General features: G+C 38.6%; 1 protein-coding gene across 15 annotated transcripts in view; it reads left to right on the plus strand.

Moving 5' to 3' along the window:
• Window positions 1–23,560, plus strand: part of GRIP1 (glutamate receptor interacting protein 1) — a gene marked incomplete at both ends in the record, with an annotated part of 674,847 nt that overhangs the window by 388,339 nt on the left and 262,948 nt on the right. For 5 of the 15 annotated variants that reach the window (XM_084256508.1, XM_084256510.1, XM_084256501.1 and 2 more), the window contains one exon: window positions 9,279–9,535. The exons of the other annotated variants lie outside the window; for them this stretch is intronic. In XM_084256508.1, the coding sequence (XP_084112634.1) occupies window positions 9,481–9,535 (55 nt within the window). Of the gene's footprint in view, window positions 1–9,278; window positions 9,536–23,560 lie in introns of those variants that run through there. 15 annotated transcript variants of the gene reach the window in all.

Here is a 23,560-nt window from a genome sequence, read left to right on the forward strand (position 1 = left end):
TTCTTTTAGATTTTTATGCATTTATATCTGAAAATACTGTCATTTCAGTTTTATTGGAGTGAGTGAAGTGTCTTAGAATTGAGGAGGCTCTGCTCTGTGGCTTGTTTTTAACATATGCATTCCTACTCTGGAAAATATAACTCCTATTCCCACAAATGAAAACCTTCATAACAGCACCTCCAACAGCAACCATGTCAGTGTTTGAGTGATTGTGGTGCAAAGCTCTGCTGAAGATGGAGTGACAAAGTTTTTAGCCATGTGTTGCTGGATGTAGAAACTTCTAACAACAAACACATGTTACTTTCAAGATATATTATGTCCTTGACAGCCTGTCACTTTGTAAGTCAGACCAGAATCTACAATCTGCTTGAATTGTATTTGCTGCTTCATTCACAAAGCCAAATCAGAAAAAAATTCTTTCTAATTTTACCACCTTTTACTTTGCCTTTCCCTTTGTTTATCTCGCTGCCTCTGACTTCAGTGAAAAACTAGCTGGGTTGTGTGTTTCTTCATATTTCGAAAACAACAGGGTCCTTATGAATCATCTTGTCAGATACACCAGGAATAAATCTGCGGTGTGTTCCAGAAAGGAGGGCACATGGCACATTTCTTTTCCTTTTTCTATTCCCCTCCCCCACTTTACAAACAGGCAGTCTTCAAGACACATGTTGTTATTTGGAAGAATTTGTTCTTAAAGTGACAGAGCATTTTTCAAAGTAGTTTGTTAACTTCATTCTTTGTAGAGGAGCTTTAGAAATGGTATTGCTTATAAAAGGAATCCACTAGAAAGGCAATCCCCCCAATTTATTTATTCAACAAAAGATTTATTGAACATCGGCTATGTGGTAGGTATATTTCTAGCAGCAAACAAAACAGACTTAAAAATCATGCCTTTATTTAAAAAAAGCTCCAGGTAGGGAAAGATAAACAATAAAACAATTATTAAAATGTGTTAGATGTGCTTAGTGTTCTGGGAAAATAATAAAACAATAGTGGATGGGGTAATTGGGAATAGCCACTCGATCCAGCTGTCTGTTAGGAATCTCACTTCTTCCTGTGATCTCTTCTGTTCTCCAGGCACACAGTAGCAGATGGCCTTTTGAATTTATTGTGTTTCATGCTTCTCCAAAGCATATATACCTAGGGACACATCTGGGACTGTGAAAAATGAATATTCCCGAAAGTCAGCTTTAAGCTTTAGTCTATGCTCCTACAATTGGTCCTTTTCATTTTATTGATAGAACTGGTCCCTATTAGATTTCCCACTTTCCTTTATTTTTTAAATAACATACTTATCTTCCAAGTGATCTGCAAATTGTTATTCATAAGTATTTGCCATAACTTGGGTTATATGTTGTCCTAAGTGCATGAGGTTATTGATATAACAGCACCTTTAATTCAGCCCTAAAAAGAACAAAATTTGACTAGCACTATGAAATCTGAAGAGTAATTCTTCCCCCAAAGAATTATTCAGATAGTAATAGAATTTTTTAAAAGCTTTTTATTTAACACTGTAGAGAGTGTGTCAGCCTCACAACCTGAAGGCCCAGTGTTTGAATCTCAGTTCAGTTTTTTCCTGTCTCTCTTTGTCAAAAAAGTTCACGCTGTTCATGGTATTGAAACAAAAATAGACACATAGACCAATGGAATAGAATTGAGTGCCCAGAGATAAACTCAAACATATGTGGACAGACAGCTAATCTATGAGAAAAGAGCAAAGAATATACTCTGGAAGTAGGAGAGCCTCTTCAATAAATGGTGTTGGTGAAATTGGACTGCCACATGCAAAAGAATGGAACTAGATCACCATCTTGCAACATACATAAAAACCAACTCAAAATAGATAACAGACTTGAATGTAAGACTTGAAACCATAAAATACATAGAGGAAAATATAAGCAAAATACAACATGCCATAAGATTCAGAGATATCTTTGCAGATTCATCCCCAGCTGCAAGGAAAACAGAAGAGAATATAAACAGTTAAGACTACATCAAACTAAAAAAGCTTCTACATTGTGAAAGAGACCATAACTAAAGTGAAGAGACACTCTACTGAATGGGAGAAAATATTTGCACACCATACATCTGACCAATGGACTAGTAGCCAAGATCTACAAAGAATTCATACAACTTAACAAAAACAACAAAAACTAGTAACTCACTCAAAAAAAACAGGAAGAAGAACTAAATAGATATTTCCCCAAAGAAGACATACAGATGGCCAACAGGCACATGAAAAACTATTCATCATCACTTCTCATCATGAAATGAAAATCAAAACCACAATGAGATACCACCTCACACTTTTGAGAATGGCCCATATCAAAAAGACCAGAAATAGCAAGTGCTGGCATGAAGATGTGGGAAAAGAGGAATGTAGACTGGTCCAGCCCCTATGGAAAGTGGTATGGAAGTTTCTCAAAAGACTAAAAATATACTTTTCAAACTGTACAGCAATTCCATTCCTAGGTACGTACCCCTCAAAATTCAAAAACACTAGTATGAAAGGAAGCCTGTACTCTTTGGTTTATTGCAGCACTATTTACAATAGCCAACATGTGGAAACAACTTAAGTCCCCCAAAACAGATGTGTGAACTTAGAAAATTGAATACTACGCAGTGGTCAAAAAAGATAAACTCATGCCGTTTGCAGCAACATGAATGGAGTTGGAAGGGATTATGCCAAAGTGAAATAAGCCAGAAGGAGGAAGATAAATATTGGATGGTGTCACTTGCATGTGGATTATAGAGAAACCAAACAAAGGGTCCAACAAAGACAAACTCTAAAACCAAACCTTGAAAGCTGACCATAGAACTGAGGCATTCAGAGGAGGGCAAGGTTACTGGAGGGAGCAGATGGAGGACTATGGGTGTTTCAGTGGAGAGCTATGGTGACTACACTTGAGCAGGGAAGTCCTATACTGTCAAAACACTAGTAAGGGTGTAAAACAATGGTACTTAAATGAAAAAAAAAAATTAAGTTACTACTGTTGTTAAAACAAGTGTTGGTCCCTGATTCTGGAATGAGTTCAGGGGTACTGCCATATGGAGCCCAGTGTCCATGCCTACAAACAATAAATATTTGTAAGAGAAACTCCTGTCACGGGTGGGCCTAGGCGGGGATGCTGGTGGCAGAGTGGGTACACGTTGAAAGGGTTGTTAAACGTGGGCTTAAAGGGAATAGACTCTTGAGGAAAAGGATGATGCTATCAGTGAGTTTAGGCAGGAGGAACCAGCATCCTGTGGAAGATAAAGGGAGGAGCTAGATTTGGTTCAAGTCCAGTTTGAGATGGTCACAAAGGGGTGTGCAGAAACCTGAGAATCTAGGAAGAATCAGGGTAGGTGGTTTTGGAATGACTTGAGATCAAAAGTTGGGGATTAAGGTAGAGAGGTTCTTACTTGAGCCCTGGGAATGAGAAAATACTGAAGAAAGTCCAAGATCTGTGACAGAATTTGGGGGAATGCCATTATTTAAGAGCAGGAGAAAAAGTCATGAGAAGAGAGGAAAATGGTGAAGAGAGATGACTTTGTGCCCTTGTGATCATGGAAGATTTCATGGAAAAGGAATCCTTTTAGTTGTTAATTCCAACCCCCACATCAAGAATCTGGACTCTGGAATTAAATATCAGATTATACATTTGTATCCCCTACGAAATAAGTAGTGACTAAAGAAACCTCTTGCTATTCTCTGTTCTAGGCACTTAACACAAGGAACTCAGTTCATTACTAAAAGCAACCTAAACATGATTTTCACCATTTCATAAATGCAGAGCAGAGGTTAAGAAACTCACTTAAGTTCACACAGCCACTGAGTGGTAAAGGCAGGATTCAAAGCCAGGCAGTTTTATTCTAGCATTTGTGCTTTTGGCCACAACACTGTCTTCTCTCTCCATAGTAGCTCAGTAAAGAATTAGATTTCACCTGGGCTTTTAGGGGATCATTTCTGGCAGGTTTCTTCTTGTTCTGCATGTCTCAGTTTCTACATTTCCCTTTTGTTTTAATTCAGTGTACTTTTTTTAAGATTTATTTGTGTATACAAGAACTGGGGTACAGGCCAGAGGTGTTGGGGGTGAGAGGATTCACCAGAGACCAGTGGGGAACAGAACAGGTAGATTGACTGAAATACACTGCTGAGGGGAGCAGCAGGCGAGACAGGAGAGGTCTGCTGAGCCATGTGGGTAGCTCTATGGCCAGCCAGGGATCGAACTCTTGCTGCAGTGGCTGCAGACAGCTTCACAGGTTGTGTCTTAACCCCTTGTGCCAACAGGGAGGCCCCTCTACACTTTCCATTTTAAACACTTCTCACTAGACACTTTTTAAAAAACAATTATGATGTTTATTTAGCAAAATAAACTTTCACCAGATACTTTTAGCTGGCAGACCTCTAAGGTTCTTACCTTGGTGGGAGCTTTCCTGGCCTCCTGATATTTAGAGTGGGCAACATTCCTCCCTTGCACCGTGAAGGGCATTAGCACCCAGGCTGGATAAGCAAATAACACATGGAGTGTCATTATACCATCCTTTTATATCACAACACACCAGAGGCTCAGAGCCACTAACTGCTTTTTAATCACCCCAGATTTGCAAGAGTATGTCCTAATGACACTTCCTAAAGGGCATCATTACTTCTACAAAAATGTTTTCTCATAAAATATTTGTAGAAAATGCCTAATAAATCCTGTCTTGGGCAATTACTCCAAATCTCCACACCCGTAGAACCTCTGTCAGCAAATTAGGTCTCGCTTTTCCTGCTTCGGGTAGTATAGTCCTCAGCCACGCACGTCGGTGCCAAGTTCAGTATGGAAGTCCGATCCTAGTGTCTGCTCTCACATTGACACACTTCATAAAGTAAGTGGCAGACAGTGATCACAGGGGTTATCACATGTTTGAGGCTCAAAGTTGCTTTCAGTATCTTTAAACGGGAAGCTAAAATGGCTAATTATAATTTAAGGCTGAGTCAGTGAGGTGGTCTATAGCTGAAAAGAAAGTATGGGCATCATGACCTTAGGTAAACAGTATATAAGAATCTAAGAAATCTAGATTTTATACTTCAGAATGAGGTTTTAGATTCAAAAAAATAAATACAGATGACAGACAAATGGATGGATGGATAGATGGATGGATGGATAAAAAGACCACAGAATGGCCCACATACAACCATTGATGCCTATTATTATTGTTATTATTATCATTATTATTATTATATTATTATTATTGCCTTATACTTACCAATAAAACATCATTATGCTTGGAGTAGATCTTTCCTATAGTGAATTGTCAGACTATTTAAAAGAAAGGAGAGTTGGCACTTCTTACACCTGTATGGTCACGTTTTAAGACCTCCATGCACATTGTGTTCTAAAATACCCTGAAAACTTGGGAAATGCTAATGGTTCTAATTGTGAGGGGGAAATCAGTGTATTTAATACTAGGTGATTCAGGATGCTCTGTGCTGTTTAAATAATCACCTAAACATGGTAAGCACTTTGAATCAACTGCATTCAAAAAAAAAGAAAAGTAATAGTTAAATAAATAATAAAATGGGGCTTATCAAATGTTTTTTGTAACAGACATTTATAAAATCAGCTGAAAAGACGAAGAAGGTACAAATTATTTTAGTGCTTTAATCAGAGTCTCTAATGATATAAAATAATGGGGTATTTGTGGAGTCAACCTCGTTGTTTCTCATTCTTTATATGACTTTCCCAGTTATAGGTATAAGACGAGATACTTGCAGCTTATGATTCTTTCTTGATAAAATCAGAAGAATCTGCAAACAGCAGAGTTTATTTGGGACTATAGATGATAGACAAAAAAATGACTACAATGGCAAAATATCAAGGAGATGCGAAAAGACAGCAACATAAGATAATTTCTGTATGTGCAGGGGGAAGGTTATTGCTACTGATGGACAGTGCTGTGGAATGATTTTGAGAATATACTGGAATCCTTGGGCTAATCTCAAGGGTTATTTTTGTCCTCATTCCTTGTCCCCATTGTATGATGAAATCTGTACCATGCTGTGTTGATAGTGAAATGCAAAATATTTACAAGCAAAGATACCCAACAATCAGAATGGACAAACTGTCTATGAGGATGGACATTGTGGTAAATGCCTGGTACCTAGTTGCCTTGGATCTGGAGGTTTCTGGTTCCTTCTGATCCCCCTGGTTCTGGACATGTGGTCCAGAGGGCATGGGCACCAGTAAGGGGGAAGGGAAGGTTAAAGTGGTCTACTATAGATTTGCCTCCTATCATAAAGTGTAACTGTACTTAAAGGTTCTTTGGTAATTGGAATTATCTCCCTTTAATTGATATCATACTCTGTCAAAGGAAAAAGGACATAGTAAGAATGCAACATGTAGAAAGATTGTTCAGTCAGAATGAGAAACTTTAGATTTTTTTCTGTCTGCCACTACTATTTGAGAGAAATTGCTGAAAAATGCTCTGAAAACCAGTTCCTTATCTGGACAAAAGTTGGAAACAGATTTGCTCTGCTGTTGCATTATATGTGAAAGTGTTTTATAATGTGTACGCACACACACAAGTACATGTAAACTCACACTATACCTCAGGAAAACTAATATTTTCAAGAAACCCTGAAATAAGAATAATCATCCCTGTATCTAGAAAATCTGTGTTTTCATTTATTCATTTTTTTAAGAAACAAACCTCATGAATAAACTCCTTTCCACATCACTTTGGAGCTTAATCAGATACATATTTTGTGCCATTTTGCCTGCTTTATATCTCCGTAGTTCCCACTGGGTGACCCTCAAAGAACACGTTGCAAAGTTTGAGTCATCTAGACAGCTGAGTCACCATAGCTAACATGGGTTGATTACAGAGTCTCAAAGACACAAGCTTACATTAATCTAGTGGTCAAGAAATGGAAGTCACTCTGTCCAGTGGTGGCTTCTGTGAGGAAGCTGCTTCAGTTCCACCACTGGCTAGGCCATTGGAGCCTTTGTCCTCATGATCAGTAGATAGCAAAAACTGTACTGCTAGAAGGCATTTTTGTCTGCACTCGAGTTTGGGATCTGAGGCTAGGCTCACATGAGGTCGAGAGGAAGAAGGTCTTTGGGCAAGACAGTTGAGCTGGGAATGGCTCCCATGGAAATCTCGGAGGACTAAAGAAGCCAAAAATGGAAAAAGATGAAAACACATGGCAGATTCATTCATTTTCTGGCGCAATTAGTCCAGGATGGCGCCATTCCTGTGAGATTCCCAGAGCTGAGCCTGATTCGGCTAATAGGATATGTATGGATTGGCAACCACAACAGCCACAGAGGGGGGAAAAATATCCCCTAATATGAGCCTTCCAGAACCTTTTAATGGGCTCTAGGATTTTTTTCCCCTCCTGCCAGAAAATAAACATTTTAGAAGCTCTGAAGCTCTTTTTTAGGACTAGAGAACGAAATTTTAAAATTGAGTGTTCTAGTAAAAGGGGAAATATTTTATTATTTTAGCCTTAAGGGAGAAGGAAATTAGATCTGAATAGGCAGAATGGCAGGTGGGGGGGGGGTGAATTTCTTTATAATTTTGAGTTTTATTTGAATAGACATTAATAAAATTGGTTTGGAGTAGTTATGTTTTGTGGGCAAGATTTTGTTAATACTATCTGACAGCTGCATATTTTGAGCACTGGAATATAAAGAAAGTTGTTAACTTTGGTGAAGGATATTTAAAAGAGCTAACTAGAAATATTTATTTCACTTTAGTTAATAACCCAATTCTCTAGAACCACTTAGAACAAAACATATCAAGAAGGCTAAAATATTACTGGAGATGACCTAATAGAGAAGAAAATGAGATGGGTTGAAATTCAGAAAGATTTATGCTAATTGGGGCAATTATATAATTTGATTCTGTAATACAATCCATTTAATATAGTCTTCCTATTGATTAGTGGTGGCTGACTGCTTTAGCTAGACCATCCTCGGTAAGGGAAAGTCTGGGTTTTTTGGTTCTTTTTTTTTTTTACTCAGAAATCTTTCAAGTAGATGCTTATGGTACCTGCTTTTCACAAGGAAATTATTTTTCAATTGGCCCCCGAATAGAAAGCATATGTAGTTCTGTGTCAGTAAATTGAAATTACTTGACTTAATTCAGAATTTATGAATGAAGGCAAGGAAGCTCTGTCACTAAGTTGGGAATTCTGGAAGTTATTTTAGAAACCAGCTTGAAAAGTTGTATTTTTTTACAGTCTTAGGAGTAGAGAATAAGACTTTATGAATAATTCATGGACTCCTAGAAATATTAATAAAAGTTTGGCCAATGATACATCATTTCAGTTTGACTAATTGATATTTTTTAAGTTCCTGGCCAACTGTGATTTTTGTTTTCTGAATGTTTGTGTTAACTCCTGTGGGAGACTCCTGGATTTGGATTAAAATTCCATACCAAATGTTATTTTGTGTTGACTCTACAGTGAGTAGGCTGGTGCTGGCAGATGAAGAAATGTGCTCCACCTTCTTGTCATTTTATGAATGGATTGTGAAGGTTTTGTTAATTTGCTCTTTACTCCACTGGAGCAAATATAGATATCTGCTATATGGCAAGATGGTTTTGTTTACATAATGAGAAGAATGGTTTGGGGGAGGGATGTTTGGGAATTGGGGTAATAAAGTACATTAAAAATAGAAAGACTTGGCCTTGTTTGCTTTTATTTCTGGTATCTTTAGAAACAGTCCTGACTGTAATGCTTTCCAGCCAAGTCCCATGTTGGAAAGGGTGATTAAAGGGGAGAGACTCCATCTGCCTGATGATCCGCCTTGCCTGAGCCCTCTGTCTCAGCCCCCTTGCTTTTCATCTGTAACCCTAGACTGCCTCCAGCCTCCAAGATTTGTAAAGTGCCAAGTAGGTCTTTCTGACTATCATGGGGCCACTTCCCTCCTGTCGGCTGCTGAATCCCAAAGATAAACTGCTTCCTCTACCTTCCTTTTTTGTTGCTAAAAGCACATCGCGTATGATACACACACTTCTTCCCGAAGTAAGAGTGCAAGCATCACACTTGCATTTCCAGTTCAGTGAGACACATAAAGCTCACGGACTGGATGCTGAGAGGCAGAGGGGTGGGGTGGCTGAATCGGCTTTAACGCATAGCTCTCCGCCGAAAACTGAACGCATTGCTCAGTGCTTAGTATTAGATTTATGGAATGGCTCCTCTGCCAGCCTGGTCCCTGCTTTCCACAATTTGGTGCTTTGTTGCCATCGAAACAGCCTTACTTTCTAAGCCATTGTGATTGTGCAGGGGGAGGAGGCGGTGGCGGGCAGGGGTGGTAGTAGTAGTGAATGACACAGCTTTGCCAGATGACATGTAGCGGACCTCTGCATCAGCCAAGAGGAATTAAGCTTTGTCACTCCCCACTGGGACTACCTTTCTCCTGGTATGTGCGCACGGAATTCATATGCTGCTGCTGCAGCCACCCGAGCAGAGCCCTGAGTACACTTTGCCACAGAAAGCAGTGAGCAAGAATGATAGCTGTCTCTTTTAAATGCCGATGTCAAATTCTGAGGCGACTTACTAAAGGTATCGTGTTTTCCTTGTTATTCACTCAGCGAGTCTGTTGCAGCAGCCTAGAAACACAGTTTAATGGTTTTTACTTTCGAATATGACTGCCTCTACAATTTATTGTCAGGCAACAAAGAACTCAGTGAAATATGTTTAGATATATCTGTGCAGGTAGACTGGCTTGCCTTTCTGTCCTTCCATCCTGGTTGTGCTCATGCTGAAATCACAGACAGATCCGACTTGTGTGATTTTTTTTTTTTCTTTTCTCTTAACGGCTTCATTCATTGCTGGGGAAAAGAAAATGTGTTGGGGTCCGGAGCTGAAGTTATTATGGGAAACTGTCATTTTGCATGCTGATGAACTGGTCAAGGAGTCAAGTGTGTGTGACTGTCCTTTCCCTGACACATGTACGGATGCAGCTGGCAGCCCCACGACTCGCACAGCTGGTGACTGCACAGAATAATTGTTGATTCTATTAATTTCCAACATCTCTTGAGCTTTTTCCCAGGACAGCTTTAATTTTTTAATGTGTGAGCATTGCCTATTCAGAGATGTGGGTAATTTGAAAGGCTTTTGGTCTTATGTGATATTTGAAGAAGTTTATTTGAAAGTCAAAAATCATTGATCTGTATCTTATCAAGAATTACTGACTGGAGATGGTCTTAGAACTCTAAAATATTAATTAAATCTCTGTAATATTTAAACTCTGTTTTTCTTTGAAATCACTCTATGCACCTTCATCTCATTCACTTGGTGTGTATTTGATTGTGAAGTTAGTGAAGGTTTGCTTTTTAAAATCATGTGTTCCGTGCATATGTATGTATGTGAGCCTTGAGATAGTCCTTTTTAGAGAGAATTTATTATTAAAAAAGAAACTTCACTCTGAGTCAAACTGTGTAGCTGAAATGCCTTTCTTTTTTAGCCTGTAATATAAAGTACTGTCAAGTAATTAATGGATGTAATTATGCTCTAGAAGCTCTGAACCTATAAATATGTTAATGGATGCTATTTCTATCAGTTTAGCTTGACATATCAGAGTTCTTTGATCACCAGCAGTGCAGCTAAAAATGCAATTAATATTTTATTTGGCAGAAGAATGAGCACAAAGCAAATAGTGAGAAATAGATCTTGAGTCAATAACAGGAAAGAGAATAAATACTATAGCCCAACTTACCAAATGCATTTGCAAGTTGTTTGGATAGTAGAGCAAGTCTTTTAAAAGGTACTTTGGGACAAATAGGGAAAAGACTATCCATTTTAAATTAGGCTGTTAGCATGGGGTAGTAAATCCTGTTTGACTTTATCCTCCGCTGTTGGTACAAGTGTACAATTCCTGTTTATGAATCACTATTAAAAGACTGTCCTTTATGTAATGATTTGACCAAGACTTTTCAAGACAGATCTCTTAATCTGTAAAGTTCTTTTCATAGCTGACTTTAGCATTTACTTATTTTGGTGTTGAGAAGTTGATACTCCTCTTATCTATTAGCAATTATTTTCATAAATCCTGTGCACTAGGGTGAAAGTGAACCCAAGCAATTTTTAGTTCTTACAGATTTTACCACTTTTTCCATTTTTCTGAGTTTTATGGAAGATTGTTCTCTTGTAGTGAAAGGAGTTAGAACTGTTTACTAAGATAGTTGCTGATTTGTGCAATAGCAAAAAATCTAAATGAGGAAAGTATTGATGCCTTTTTTGGTAGTTGCTGTTTCATATTTTCCCCAAAAATCTTTAGATCTGCTTTTTTTCAACTTGGTATTTAGCTTAAGACTGCCAGTTGATGACAAATAAAATCTCGATGTGGAATCAATTTGTCATAATTTGGCTCCTGTGTGTCTTTCACTGGATGTTCAACTGTTGGCAGCAACGTGCCTGAGTAATGCAGTTCCTTACCTTGCCATCCACTCAGACCTGCCAAGGTCCAACTCCCACCAGGGCTACCTGTTGTTTCAAGTGGATTAGTTGCATTCATTGCATTTTTTTTTTTTTGCTCATCTTTGTTTTGTTTTGTTTGGGGGGAGAGGTGCACTGTGTGGATATGCATATTAATCAAGCCTCTTTCTGTCTCATCTTCCCTATCTTCCCTAACCCACACAAGTCCCACCCTTATCCTCAACACCCTCCCCCTCACACACACACCTATGTCTTCTCCAGATAGTCAGCACAATGCCCCATACCTAATAGCCGCGCAGTAACTGTTAAATGAATTGTATTTGCCAAGTTGAAAGTGGGTAGGACTTTTGCGTTTTCTGTGAGCTCTTATTCAATGCTTCAAATTCTTTATTAGACCCCTGGGGGATAGAAACTTACCCAGATCCTGGAAGGGGAGGGAGGCAATTTGTTTCATTTTTCTGAAATTACTATTTGTGGTTGATGTCACCCACAAGAAAAAGCAGTGTAGCAATTGCAACATCTTTTTAATCCTCTTAAAGAGGAAAAGATGCAATTAAAGGGAAACTATTTTATATATACACCCACATTCTTGTATATACTTGGTTTTTAGATTCTTCATTCTGCCATCTATTGTCCATTTAACAGATATCTATTGAGTACCTACTATATATGCAAGTCACTGCCATTTTTGCAACAGAACCCCAGGTTGGGACTTTTATAGGTATATCAAACATTTTAATCAAGATATTTTAATAATAAATGAGTTCTTTGGGAAATCACTTAAAAAAATCTATGAAATACACATTTTATCCACAAATCCTCAGATCACTCCTCTAGAAGCATGCTCCACAGTATTAAAACAGTACATATTTGAGGTGAACTTAAGTATTTCTCCATCTTGGGAATTGAGTCTTTTTCTTTATTAAGGCTTCAAGCAACTGTTTCAAGCTCTTTTTGTCTTATTGGCCCCCTACCAAGATAGAACAAGAACAAGAAAATAACCTTCGCTCCAAAGACCTGCCCCTGCCATTAAAACAGGAACTTTATACCACCAAGAGACCAACATTGTCAAAAGGATTCTTTTACATCTAATAATTGAAATCTACAACTGTGCAGCTACCTTCTGCCTCTGCTTTTCCTCCCTTCCCCCAGAATGAGACTGTCTTCTGATTTACTTGCCTTGGAGCCAGATCCAAAAATAATGTTTTGTCTGCTTTCTAGCTACTTCTGACAAAGGAATTTTCTTGAGCAAGGAAAGCTAGGCTTCTTGGCACTTACCTCCACAATTGCTTACTTCAGAGAGTCCTGTGTCTCTGCAGGGGCCAGCAAAGAGATGTGACTAGGTTCTGGGAGGAGGGAATATATTTTCCTGGTTTGTACAGGCTTTGTTCTTCCTCTTGTCATGATTATATTATTTTTCCTCCTTTGAAACTTATTGGCCTCCTATGCAAAGAATCATTCTCTGCAGTGATAACTGATGTGGCTCCACTTCTTTCTCAGGTGCGACTGCTTTTTAGTTCAGCCATCTGGACTTTCATGTCCCCCTGACAATGGTGTTTTCCTCTCACAAGCTTTACTCTGTCTGCCAAAATCAACAGTCAGTAAATATTTACTTACAAACTACTGGGAGGAAGACACAGGTTCCCCACTCCCCTTTTTTGATCACCATGCACCTTATCTCTCAGTCTTCTCTGCCTTCTTTTTAGTAGATATTTCACAATTTTAGTTTGTCTAAGTGCCATTTTATTTTCTCCTTGCCTTCACTTCATCTCTCTTCTCTAACACACATGTGACCTAGAATAGAATTAAGTATCCCTTCTTCATTCCCGTTAGCTCATTACAGGCAGCCCTGAAGACCTGCACCCCTCCCCCCCCCCCCGCCCCGGGGGTCCAAGTGAAACTCAGTGAGTGGCTCCTTGCTATGCATTCTATTCTTTCTCTCTGCTGCTCGTTCTCCTTCCTGGTTTCTTCTCCCAACCTCGATATCATTTCTTCCTTTCGACCACTTGGGCATCCGTGCGCATAACTTTATCCACTGGCTCTGAGCAGGGTTAAAAGGCTTTGTTCTGATCACACCCGCATTTTCTTCCTTTCAGGGTTTTGTTGTTGTTGTTTTTTTTTTTTTTTTTTTTTTTTTTTGGGTAACCTCTACAGCCTTCCCTGCATTCTTTTTTTTTTAAGATTTATTTATTAATGCATACAAGAACTGGGGTACAGGCCAGAGGTGCGAAGATGAGAGGATCCACCAGAGACAGAGTGGGGAGCAGAACAGGCAGATCTACTGAAATGCACTGCTGAGGGGAGCAGCGGGCTAAACAGGAGAGGTCTGCTGTGCCATGTGGGTAACTCCCTGGCAGAGGATTGAACTCATGCTGCAGTGGCTGCAAATAGCTTCATAGGTTGCATCTTTACCCCTTTGCACCACCAGGGAGGCCCCTCTTCCTTTCAGGTTTTGCTCCTTACTCTTCGCCCACTTAAGGAACCATGTTTGAAAGGGAAGGTCAGACATTCATCTAGGACTTGTCTCCTGAGAGGACTGAAGACACCCAGCAATCTTATTCTCAATTCTCCCACCAAGAACAATCTCAATGTGTCTGATAATATTTCAAAGGATTAGCCAAGTGACCTCTAAGTCCCTTTAAACTCTGAGTCTTTGACACTCCACTGTTTAAACAGTTTTCTATTCAGAAATTCATCTTCTGTGTGTAATCTCAATCAACTCTAACAATACATTTAATTTTTCTGTCTTAATGGAAGAGGAAAAATATTTCCTATCTCTTCCCTTTGATGACATTCTTTTAATCCAAGGAAGTCTTTATCAGCCATTGAGTTCAGTGTCATTGTCCTGAACTTGATCGCTCCTCTTCCGAGAGACTCATGCTTTCTGCTCAGGCCCCTGTGCACTTCCCCATCTGTCTGTACCTAGTCTCAAAGCTCCCCCAGCTCCTCAAATGGCGCCTCATCCACTCCATGATATGACTCAGAATTGAGTATCATCTGGGTGGAGAAAGCTCTGTCTCGGGTCTCTCCATCCTCGATCCTTCCGCTGGCCTCTTCTGTCAGATCCTGCCATCTGGAACAGCTTGACTGTGTCTCTCCACCTCATTAACTTTCCAACCCTTTTGAAATCTCACCTGAAAACATATCCTTTCTCCATGGCCTCTACCTCATAATTGTATCTCATCAAAGCTAGCATGCTTATTTGTTATTCCAGTCTATAAACTTTTTATCAATAGAATAGCTGGCACTTGAAAGCTGTTTTGCAAAATAAGATTGTCTCATTTTATTGGAGTTTCCCTTATTGCTTGGGCAGGGGCCAGAGTCCTCTGACATGGAAAGACCTCGCTTGAAGGGAGTGCAGATCCCATGCAGGACTTGCTGTTCTCCCACCAAGAGCCCCTGGTAGAAGTGGCTGTGATGGATTTCTTGCTGGGCTCCTGCTTCAGTGCTCTGAAGAGGTTTGCAGGTGGGCTCAGACCACTTTCCTGCCTAGTGATCTGAAGCTTTATATAACTGGTTAGACTTTCATTGTTGCAGGTTTGTTTCTTCCCCCTCTTCTGGGTGAACATTGCATGCTAGAAATGCTTTACCTACTTCTGGAGGTATCCAACCTTGTGATGGATGATTTGACTGCCCCTTAGAAACTTCCTTTGAACAAGGAGGAGTCCAGGACCTTCTGAGATGATTGTGACTGATCAGGAAAGAAAAGCTGGGTCATTACTGGGGAAAGGAGGGCCTCTTCAGTATAGGCATTCAGATGTTGTATTAACCTGTACACTTTGGGAATATGAGACCTAATGTTTTGTTTTTGTCACCACACACTACACGTCTACTGTAGAAGGGGAGAGAAATCATAACCTGCATACCTAAAGTGATAGAGAGAAATCAACCCAAGCAACCATCACCAGCATGCCCTCTGGTAGACAGGAATACAGAGTACTTGAGAGTGAGATGTGTCTTTCTGGCCCAGCTTTTTTGTTTTTACCTGTGTGGCAGGAAAAAAAAATTCTCATTTTCCTCATCTATAAATTTAAAATCATGTGAAAAATGTCATCTGGTTTTATGCTGTTAGCTTTAAAACATAGTTTCATTTTCACATCAATTGGCTTATTGGATCTTTTTAGTAAATTCTCTTTATTTTGGCAGAAAATGTATTTTTAATGATTTCCCATTAGTTGGAAGAAGGCAAAATATGGTATTCTGAAAATTTCTAATTTAACGGGGGTCAATATGGAAGTCTTTCTTTCCTATTCCCCCCTTTTTTAGTCTCCTGAATATTATTTTGTTCACACACACTAGAATTGTATGATAAACTAAAAATTAATAATCTATACCTTATTAAATCTACAGAAGAAATGATTTTGCAGAATTTCTTTTGTACTTAATAGTTTTGATACAACATATAACTAAAAGAAAAGCTGTATCCCAGATGTTTATTACATTTAGCTGCTTGAGGAATGTTACTTCACTTTTCAAAGGCAAAGAGTAGCTTTGTTCTTGCCTTTACAATGGCTGTACAGCAAAATGGTCTCATATTTTTTAATCAATGGTAACCACCTAAATTCAGACAGTTTCGTGGGCTATTAGAAAATGAGGGAAACTTCTTTTAATAATTTAATCCAGATTATTAAATAACTATGTGAAGAAAAGTATGATGAATTAGGAAAAAGATAAAAATTTTATCACTAAAGATAGATTGCCAGTGTTATAATGGGAGAGAAACAAGTTGATTTACATTTATCCTATATGCTTTTTAGAGGAGCTGAAGTTATACTGTGTGCATGGGGCACACATTCTTGCCCTCCATTTTCTCCTTACTATTACATACACCCTTCGTGCATGTCAGCTCATACTGGTCAGAGGAAAATGTTATGGTCTTCATTTACTCCACGGTATTTATTACCATAGTGAACATTTCCCTAGTTGGCTTCCAGTTTTTCACTCTAAGAAATGATGGTGTTGAATATCTTTCAAGATTATTTTTGTATTTTAAAATGTTGCAGCCTTAGTGTATTTTCACTTTAAAATCGCCATGCTTCCTGAGGATTGTATTTAGGATGTCTCTCTCCCCCATCTATCAAAGACACTTTTAAGCTAATAAAGGAAGAGAGAACAGTGAAAAAAGCAGCATTTGGATACTGTAATAACCAAAAACCAAAGTGAGCACAATATTTCAAACAGGGGAGAAAGCAGCCTTCAGTGAGCAAGAAACAGCCATTCGGTGGTTTTGTAAGTGGGTCATTGCTGACCTTTGAGAGGAGAGTTTTTGCAGAGCAGCACTGTCCAGCACCAGCTCTGAGGGTTGTGGGCTCTCAGACACGCCACGGTCAAGGCCACTCTCCTGTGGTTGACAGTGAGCCAGGCCGTAATCTGTGGGGGTGAAGGGTAGGGCTGTGGGCTGTTAGGAAGGATATTATAGCATAGGGAAGAGAGAAAATTGGGCTTTTTTTGTTTGTTTGTTTGTTTTTAGGTCTAGAAGAGCCATAGAAAGGTGAAACTACAAGGTGAAAAATGAAGAGGATATTTCCTAGAGCAAGGCAAGAGAGGGTGACAGAGGGTGAGAACAGAATGCAGAGGGAGGATACAGAGGCATATCCACTTGGGCAAGCAAGAGGAACATGCCTATTGGAGACAGAAAAGCATAGAAAGGAAGACATTAAGCAAAGTAACCTAACCTGACCTTTTTAGTAAATTAGAAGGAGAATGTTAAAAAAAAAAACTCATATTCTTATGAGCTCCTAATCTCTGGGTTTCTAAATTTATCTCTCCACTGGAATCACCTGGGGAACTTAAAAAAAATGACACGTATGTCAACCTGAGGATGTGGTTTAATTGACTGGGTGTGTACCCTAGGCTTTATAATTTTAAAAATTTCCACAAGCAATTCTCTGATGCAGATGAGTTTGGAAGCCACCGTATCGGCAAGTTCATACAGACAAGTCTGAGATTTTTATTCAACCTCCTGGAAGGGAGAATTTGAGTTTCACCTTCCTGTGACTTTGAAGACATAGTCCATCTGAAAATGAAAATGGAACTGACAGATAGAGACACCAGGTCCCTGTTCCATCACTTGAGCCTCTGATCAAGAACTGCTTTACGTGAGCTCAGAGCATTACCCCCAGATTTGTTAGTCAATAAACTTCCCTCAACCCCTAAGCTAATTAGAGCCAGGTTTCCTGTTGGTTGCAATCAAAAGAAGCCTGGTATGAGTTAGAACACATGTTTTAATAAGAGTTTTAAGCTGTAATTCTAAAATGACAATTGAATCAACCGCTTATGTACTCCATTGCACCGAGCACCAGTAAAACCTCAACAAATCTTGGTCCCCAGCTGTGCTGAGTTATGAGCACCACCACTCATTTTGGGATTTCCAGTGGGTCATTTTGTTTAGTGGAACACTGATGAAGTGCTCCCCCTTGGCCCCTTCCGACGTCCACATCAGTGTAAACTATTGAGTAGAACAAGTGTCAGATAGCCACAGAGGAGAATGTTTCCTGCCCTTCCAAGCTCCAGAGCTAAGGGCTCTTCCCCTCTCCTCTAAGAAGTTGATTGTTTAAATAGTGTACAGCAAAATAAATCAGGAGAAAGACAAATACATGATGATTTCACTCATGTGGAGTATAAAGAAACAAAACAATGGAGCAGGCAAAACTAATCAAAACAGATCCTGGAAATGCGACTGCAGATTTGAGGCTACCAGAGTGGGGAGGTGGTGAGTAGGGAGCAAAGGAGAGGGGCCCAGAGAACTATGGTGGAGGACTGTGTTTGCCTTGGTGGTGGGTGTGGTGTGGTGACAGACATCTGAGGAGTTGTGACCTATCCCCCTAAATCAAAGATAGTGTTGCAGACCAATGTTACCTCAGTAAAAAATGTTGTAAAAAAAAACAAATTATAAGCTTGTCAAATAGAAATAGTAAATTTAAAAAAGAAGTATCATTAAAATAGTAATAGTAATACAATAGTAAATTTAAAAAAGGAGTAGAATTAAAAGGCAGGTCTATGAGGTAGTTGCATGATGGAATCAACTTGTTCTGGCTTAAAAGAGCCAATGCTTAAATTTTCAAGAGTTTCGTGAGCCTGTTGTGAAACACATCTATTATTTAATGTTACTATTTTTTCACAAAGAACTTTTATGTGTTTATTTTTTAATTGTATTATCTTTTATTGAGGTAACTTGGCTTACAACATGATTCAGAGGTATAGGATCACACCCCTTCAGACGTATGTCACCCCAAAACCCCCACCACCAAAGCCCCAGTGCTCCTGCACAGTAGAATACTGGGCCCCCTCCTCTCTGAGCTCTCCCTCTCATAGACTCAGTTCTGCAGTCAGATTTCAGGGTTTATTTTGGTTTAGTTTTGTCTGTTCCTTCATTTTGTGTTTTCATTTCCACATATGAATGAAATCTGATATTTGTCTTTCTCCTCTGACTTGCTTCATTAGCATATAATCCCCCCAGCTCCATCCATGTTGTCATAAATTTACAATTAAATAAATTACATTAGAAACAAGTGCAATAAATACAATACATGACTTCCTGATTATTAGCTAATTATTATTTTGCTCCAGTAATTATCTATACTCTTGAAGTTTAATGTATCAGGATGGAGGAAATACTATGCAATGATTGCTCCTGCATATCTCTTCCCAGCTTCATGTTCAGAGACATCTTGTTGGCAATTTGAAATTGGCTATGATATGAATGTTCACACCATGAAAACTGGAGATTTCTATAATCAGGATTTCCCCCCAAAACCCCAGACAGCCAGTTGTTAAACATTTACCAATACACCAGTGAATAGGTGCCTCTGGTATATGAACTCATAAAACCTGTGTGGATGTCATTCTCTGTACCTTCTAAATGGGATGGTAATTATCTGTTTATCTATATACCACCATCAGATTCTGATTCCTTGAAGTTAGTATACATTCTTTACTTACCTGTATGTCAGTTGAAAGTACACAGTATTTCGTGCATAGATAATACCAATAAATATTACCTGAGTGGATAGCATTAATTTCTAAAGATCTCTGGATTAAGTAGTCTCGTGTGTTCATTTTTTGTGCTTAATGATTTAATTTTTTGTTTTACAACACTATAGAATTCAGCGGTGTAGGATCACACCTCTTCCCACAACCACACCCACAACCAAGGCACCCATAGTCACCCCCATAGTCTGTCGTGTCCCCTCCACAAACTGCTGTGACAGACTGAATTGTACAGTCAGACTTCTAGGACTTGTCATTGGTTTGGTTTATTTGGACTTGAGTATTTCAGACAACTCCTTTGCTTTATGCAGAGCTCTTGATTTTTGAAAATATTCTTTCAGGTTGAAATATCACAGGAAGTAAGCCTCAGAATTATTCCAAGGAGCTTTAGCATCCTCTGCCACCTGTTAATTTCCCAATTTCCCTTAATAAGAGGGGTGTTCCATGTCCTCCTCCATCCCCTCCTCCTCCCAAATCCCCCTCAGTGCAGTGTGGAGAAAGACATGGCAGCTGGCCAGGAACAGCACTGGGGAACTCGAGGCTGAAGGACAAACTGTTGTTAAATTCTGCATGACAAAATTCCCAATTGAACTCAATCTGGGGAATATCTAGGACCCCACAGAGTTTCTGATTGAATCGAGTCTTTCCCAGTCTGCGAAGCTAGGTGACCTTAAACAGATCAAAAATGAATTTCATTTATTGCCTTTGTTTTCTAAATGGTTTAATGGTAAATTTGGTTCATAAGCTGCAAAGATTCGGTTATAAAGTCCCAAAATCAAGAGTGTTTTTAAGAATTTTAACTGCTCATGATATTTTTATGTAGGTGGCACTTGTTTGTTTTAAATATATGCCTCCCAAATGTTAAAATCTGTACAAGGATTAGAGGTACAAGACACAATGACCAATAACTTCCCTTGTCTATGTCCCAAATTTTAGCATTAAGGTAAAAATATCAGTTCTAAAATTGGAAAGAACAGATAGCAAGAGACCAGACGTTTTCAGAAATTTCTGAAAGATAGAAAGTAGATTAAACCATTATGTCCCAGAATGACTAAAAAACAGTGGAGAGAGGAACCAAGTTTCCTGGCAACAGAGCCACCGATGGGCTCCAAGTTCGTGTGGTTTGGAAGAAAGGAGAAAAATGTACAAAATAAGATGATTTTTTTTTTTTTTGAAGAATAGAACAGCAATGAAAGTCAACCTCTTTCTCTTCTTTTTTTTTTAATTTTTTTATAGAGGCATGTTTATATTTATTTGTTTGTTTGTTTGTTTTGTTTATACATGCACTGGGTACAGTCAGAAGCACGGGAGGGTGAGAGAATTCACCAGAGCCAGAGCAGGGAGCAGAGCAGGCAGAAGGACCGAAGTACACTGCTGAGGGGAGCAGCGGGCGGCAGGAGAGGTCTGCACGCCATGTGGGACCCTCCTCCGGTGGCCGGGGAGCAGCCGGGGATCGAACCGGCGCCGCAGAGGCTGCAGGCAGGTTCGAAACCCAGAGCTCAACCGCTGCGCCACTGGGGAGGCCCCTCTTTCTCTTCTTTAATCATTTTAGTATAGTTCCCTAATCTAAAACTAGAAAACCAATCTTTCAGAAGTTCATGGATCTATAATGATAACAACCCTCATAGTAAAGCCCTCCCTGTTTTTTTAGCATGGAGTTAGTGTGGAATAGGCAGGAGAATATGCTTGCTCTATCTTCCCAGCCTGAGACATTCCAGTAAAGCAGGTTCTGTCATTCTGAGGTTGGGTTGCTTGAAAAAAATATCATTATAATCCACACTGGGTACTTTTATGAAGCAGCCCATTCTTTATTAATAAATATAGTCCAATAACCATTGGCATTAGAGGACTAACTACTGACCTGGAGAAAAAAGGGGCAATTTGAGAACAAAAGATATATTCTTAAAAGTTCTATTTAGTAGCCTTAGAAACATTTAAGAATGTTCTACATATATAAAACAAGAGTAGCTACAATAATAAATATAATGAATACAAGAACCAATATTAATTACCAAAATAGAGAGGAAGAGGAAGGAGAAAACCAGCAAAAGAAAGAAATTTCTTTCACAGACAATATGAATAGATACTGTTAAAAATTGATAAATGAAAAAAATGGTTAACTTTTGGTATTTTCAGAAGTTTGGAGACTGAGACAGTAAAAATTGTTTCCCATTGAGGAATAAGAGTGAAGAAGATAAATATAGGAGGAAACTTTCACTTTTTATCTTTATTCTTCTGTGCCATTAACATTAGTAGAAAGACAAAAGTAATATTAACATTTTTAATAATATTGAGATATGGAGCATGATATTCTATGTAACATATCTCAATTAAACCTTCACAGTTTATGTTCTTAACCACCTTTATTGGGATGGAATTTATTAACTCAATTATAACAACCCAGCTAAATATAAAGATACCCAACTATGACATAAACAACATAATACATAATTTAGAAAGAAAAGTTCTCAGCACCCCAGAATATGTTTGTTATTATATTAAGCCACATTTGAGTTTGGACTCCATAGCAGTTAAAAGGGAAAACATAAGCTCTTTTTATATTTATGAATTTCATTGTCCATTTGTAAACCCAGAGGGATAATCAGTACCTGGCAACAAATCCTAGAAAGAATTTGTACACTATAAATGTTTAGCTAATGCATGTTAGCTGCTATAATCAGATTATTGCAAAAAGAAAAGTTATTTTAAAAATGCTTTCTCTTATTGATTCACTATATAAGCCAAGAGCATGATGTTTTATATCATAATACAGGGAAATAATTTCTTCATGAAGTGCAGGTAACAGAGTCTGGACATATTGATTTCTGGAGCTTTTCCCAACCTTTGTTCTTAGAAAATGAATTATGCTAGATGTTAATAGTTTACTTCATCAAAAATGGGTCCATGTTAAATTATCCTGAAAAATGCAACAAGCTTTAATCTCCCTTCTATAGATTCAAATCTATATTAGCATATTAAAGACTCTTAGAAACCCAGTAGGAAATAAATTTATTACTTTATTTAACCCAGTATTTTCCTGATTTTATTTTTGAAGATGGAACATATTTTCAAGTTAGGCTTTTGCAGCAGAAGCCAGATTTTGGTATATATCAGCTTATCTCGATGAAGTTTTAGACATGGTGAGTATGGAAGAACCAGCCATTTGCAACCCTTAGATAGTAGCTTTCAAAACCAGTTCTTTCAAATGCACTCTTGGCAAGTGCCAGAGGTTTCAAAAATTGTATTAATTTGTCTGAGAATTGCCTCAAGTGCTGGCACTCTCTGGAATTGTTCATAAAATTAAACCCCTATGCTTTACAGTTCAAATGTCTCAAAAATAAAATTTGTGTCCTGTTAGAAAACTTAAGACTCTGACCAACTCTTTCCTGTCTTCCCCTGTCACAGAGAACTATTAAGTGCAGTCCTAGCTATAACTAGTCTCCCTCCCCCACTCCACACACCCCTCCGAAGTGCAGAGCTATCTGAATTTTGAATCTGTCAAATCTCTTCACATAAATTCTATGAAACACTAAGTTCTGTGCCATGAAGCATGAAAAAGATGATTTGAATTCATAACATTTAAAAGGCAGCCAATACCAATTAGCCACCCAGACAATGAAAAAGGCAGATAAGCTTCACACACTGCCTAGTTTTTGAATGCAGCTACTTCCTAAAGACCTTGACAAATTAAATTCTCTACAAAGGCTCTCTCTCCCTGGATAGCTGAATGAGTAAACTTTTGAGGGGAGGTTTAGGTTTTTATTTATATATTAAAGAACACCTGCCAAGCACAAACATAAGTATATCCTTTGTGATAGCAATAATCAATATGTCCTGATAACAAAACAATGGCACAAAGTCATCTTTCAATTTGTACAATCTGTGGGCATAATTCCAATTGATCTCAAAACGTTATCAAGTTATCTTGATAGAGGTTAACAAGAAAGGGGATGCTACACCATTTTGAATTAGAATTTGATCTGTCACACAAGCATTCTTATCCACACTGATTCTGACAGTAGTATTATGGCATACCCTTTGAAAAAGCGTTAATAGCCTGGGCTTTAATCCAAGGTTGTACGGCTTGACTCATAGATAGTTCCTGTTTATGGAATCAAAGGCAAAAAAGATCAATGAACATGACAAAAAGTCTTACCTTGT

Source organism: Talpa europaea (genome assembly GCF_964194135.1).
Source record: "Talpa europaea genome assembly, chromosome: 15".
NCBI lineage: Eukaryota > Metazoa > Chordata > Mammalia > Eulipotyphla > Talpidae > Talpa > Talpa europaea.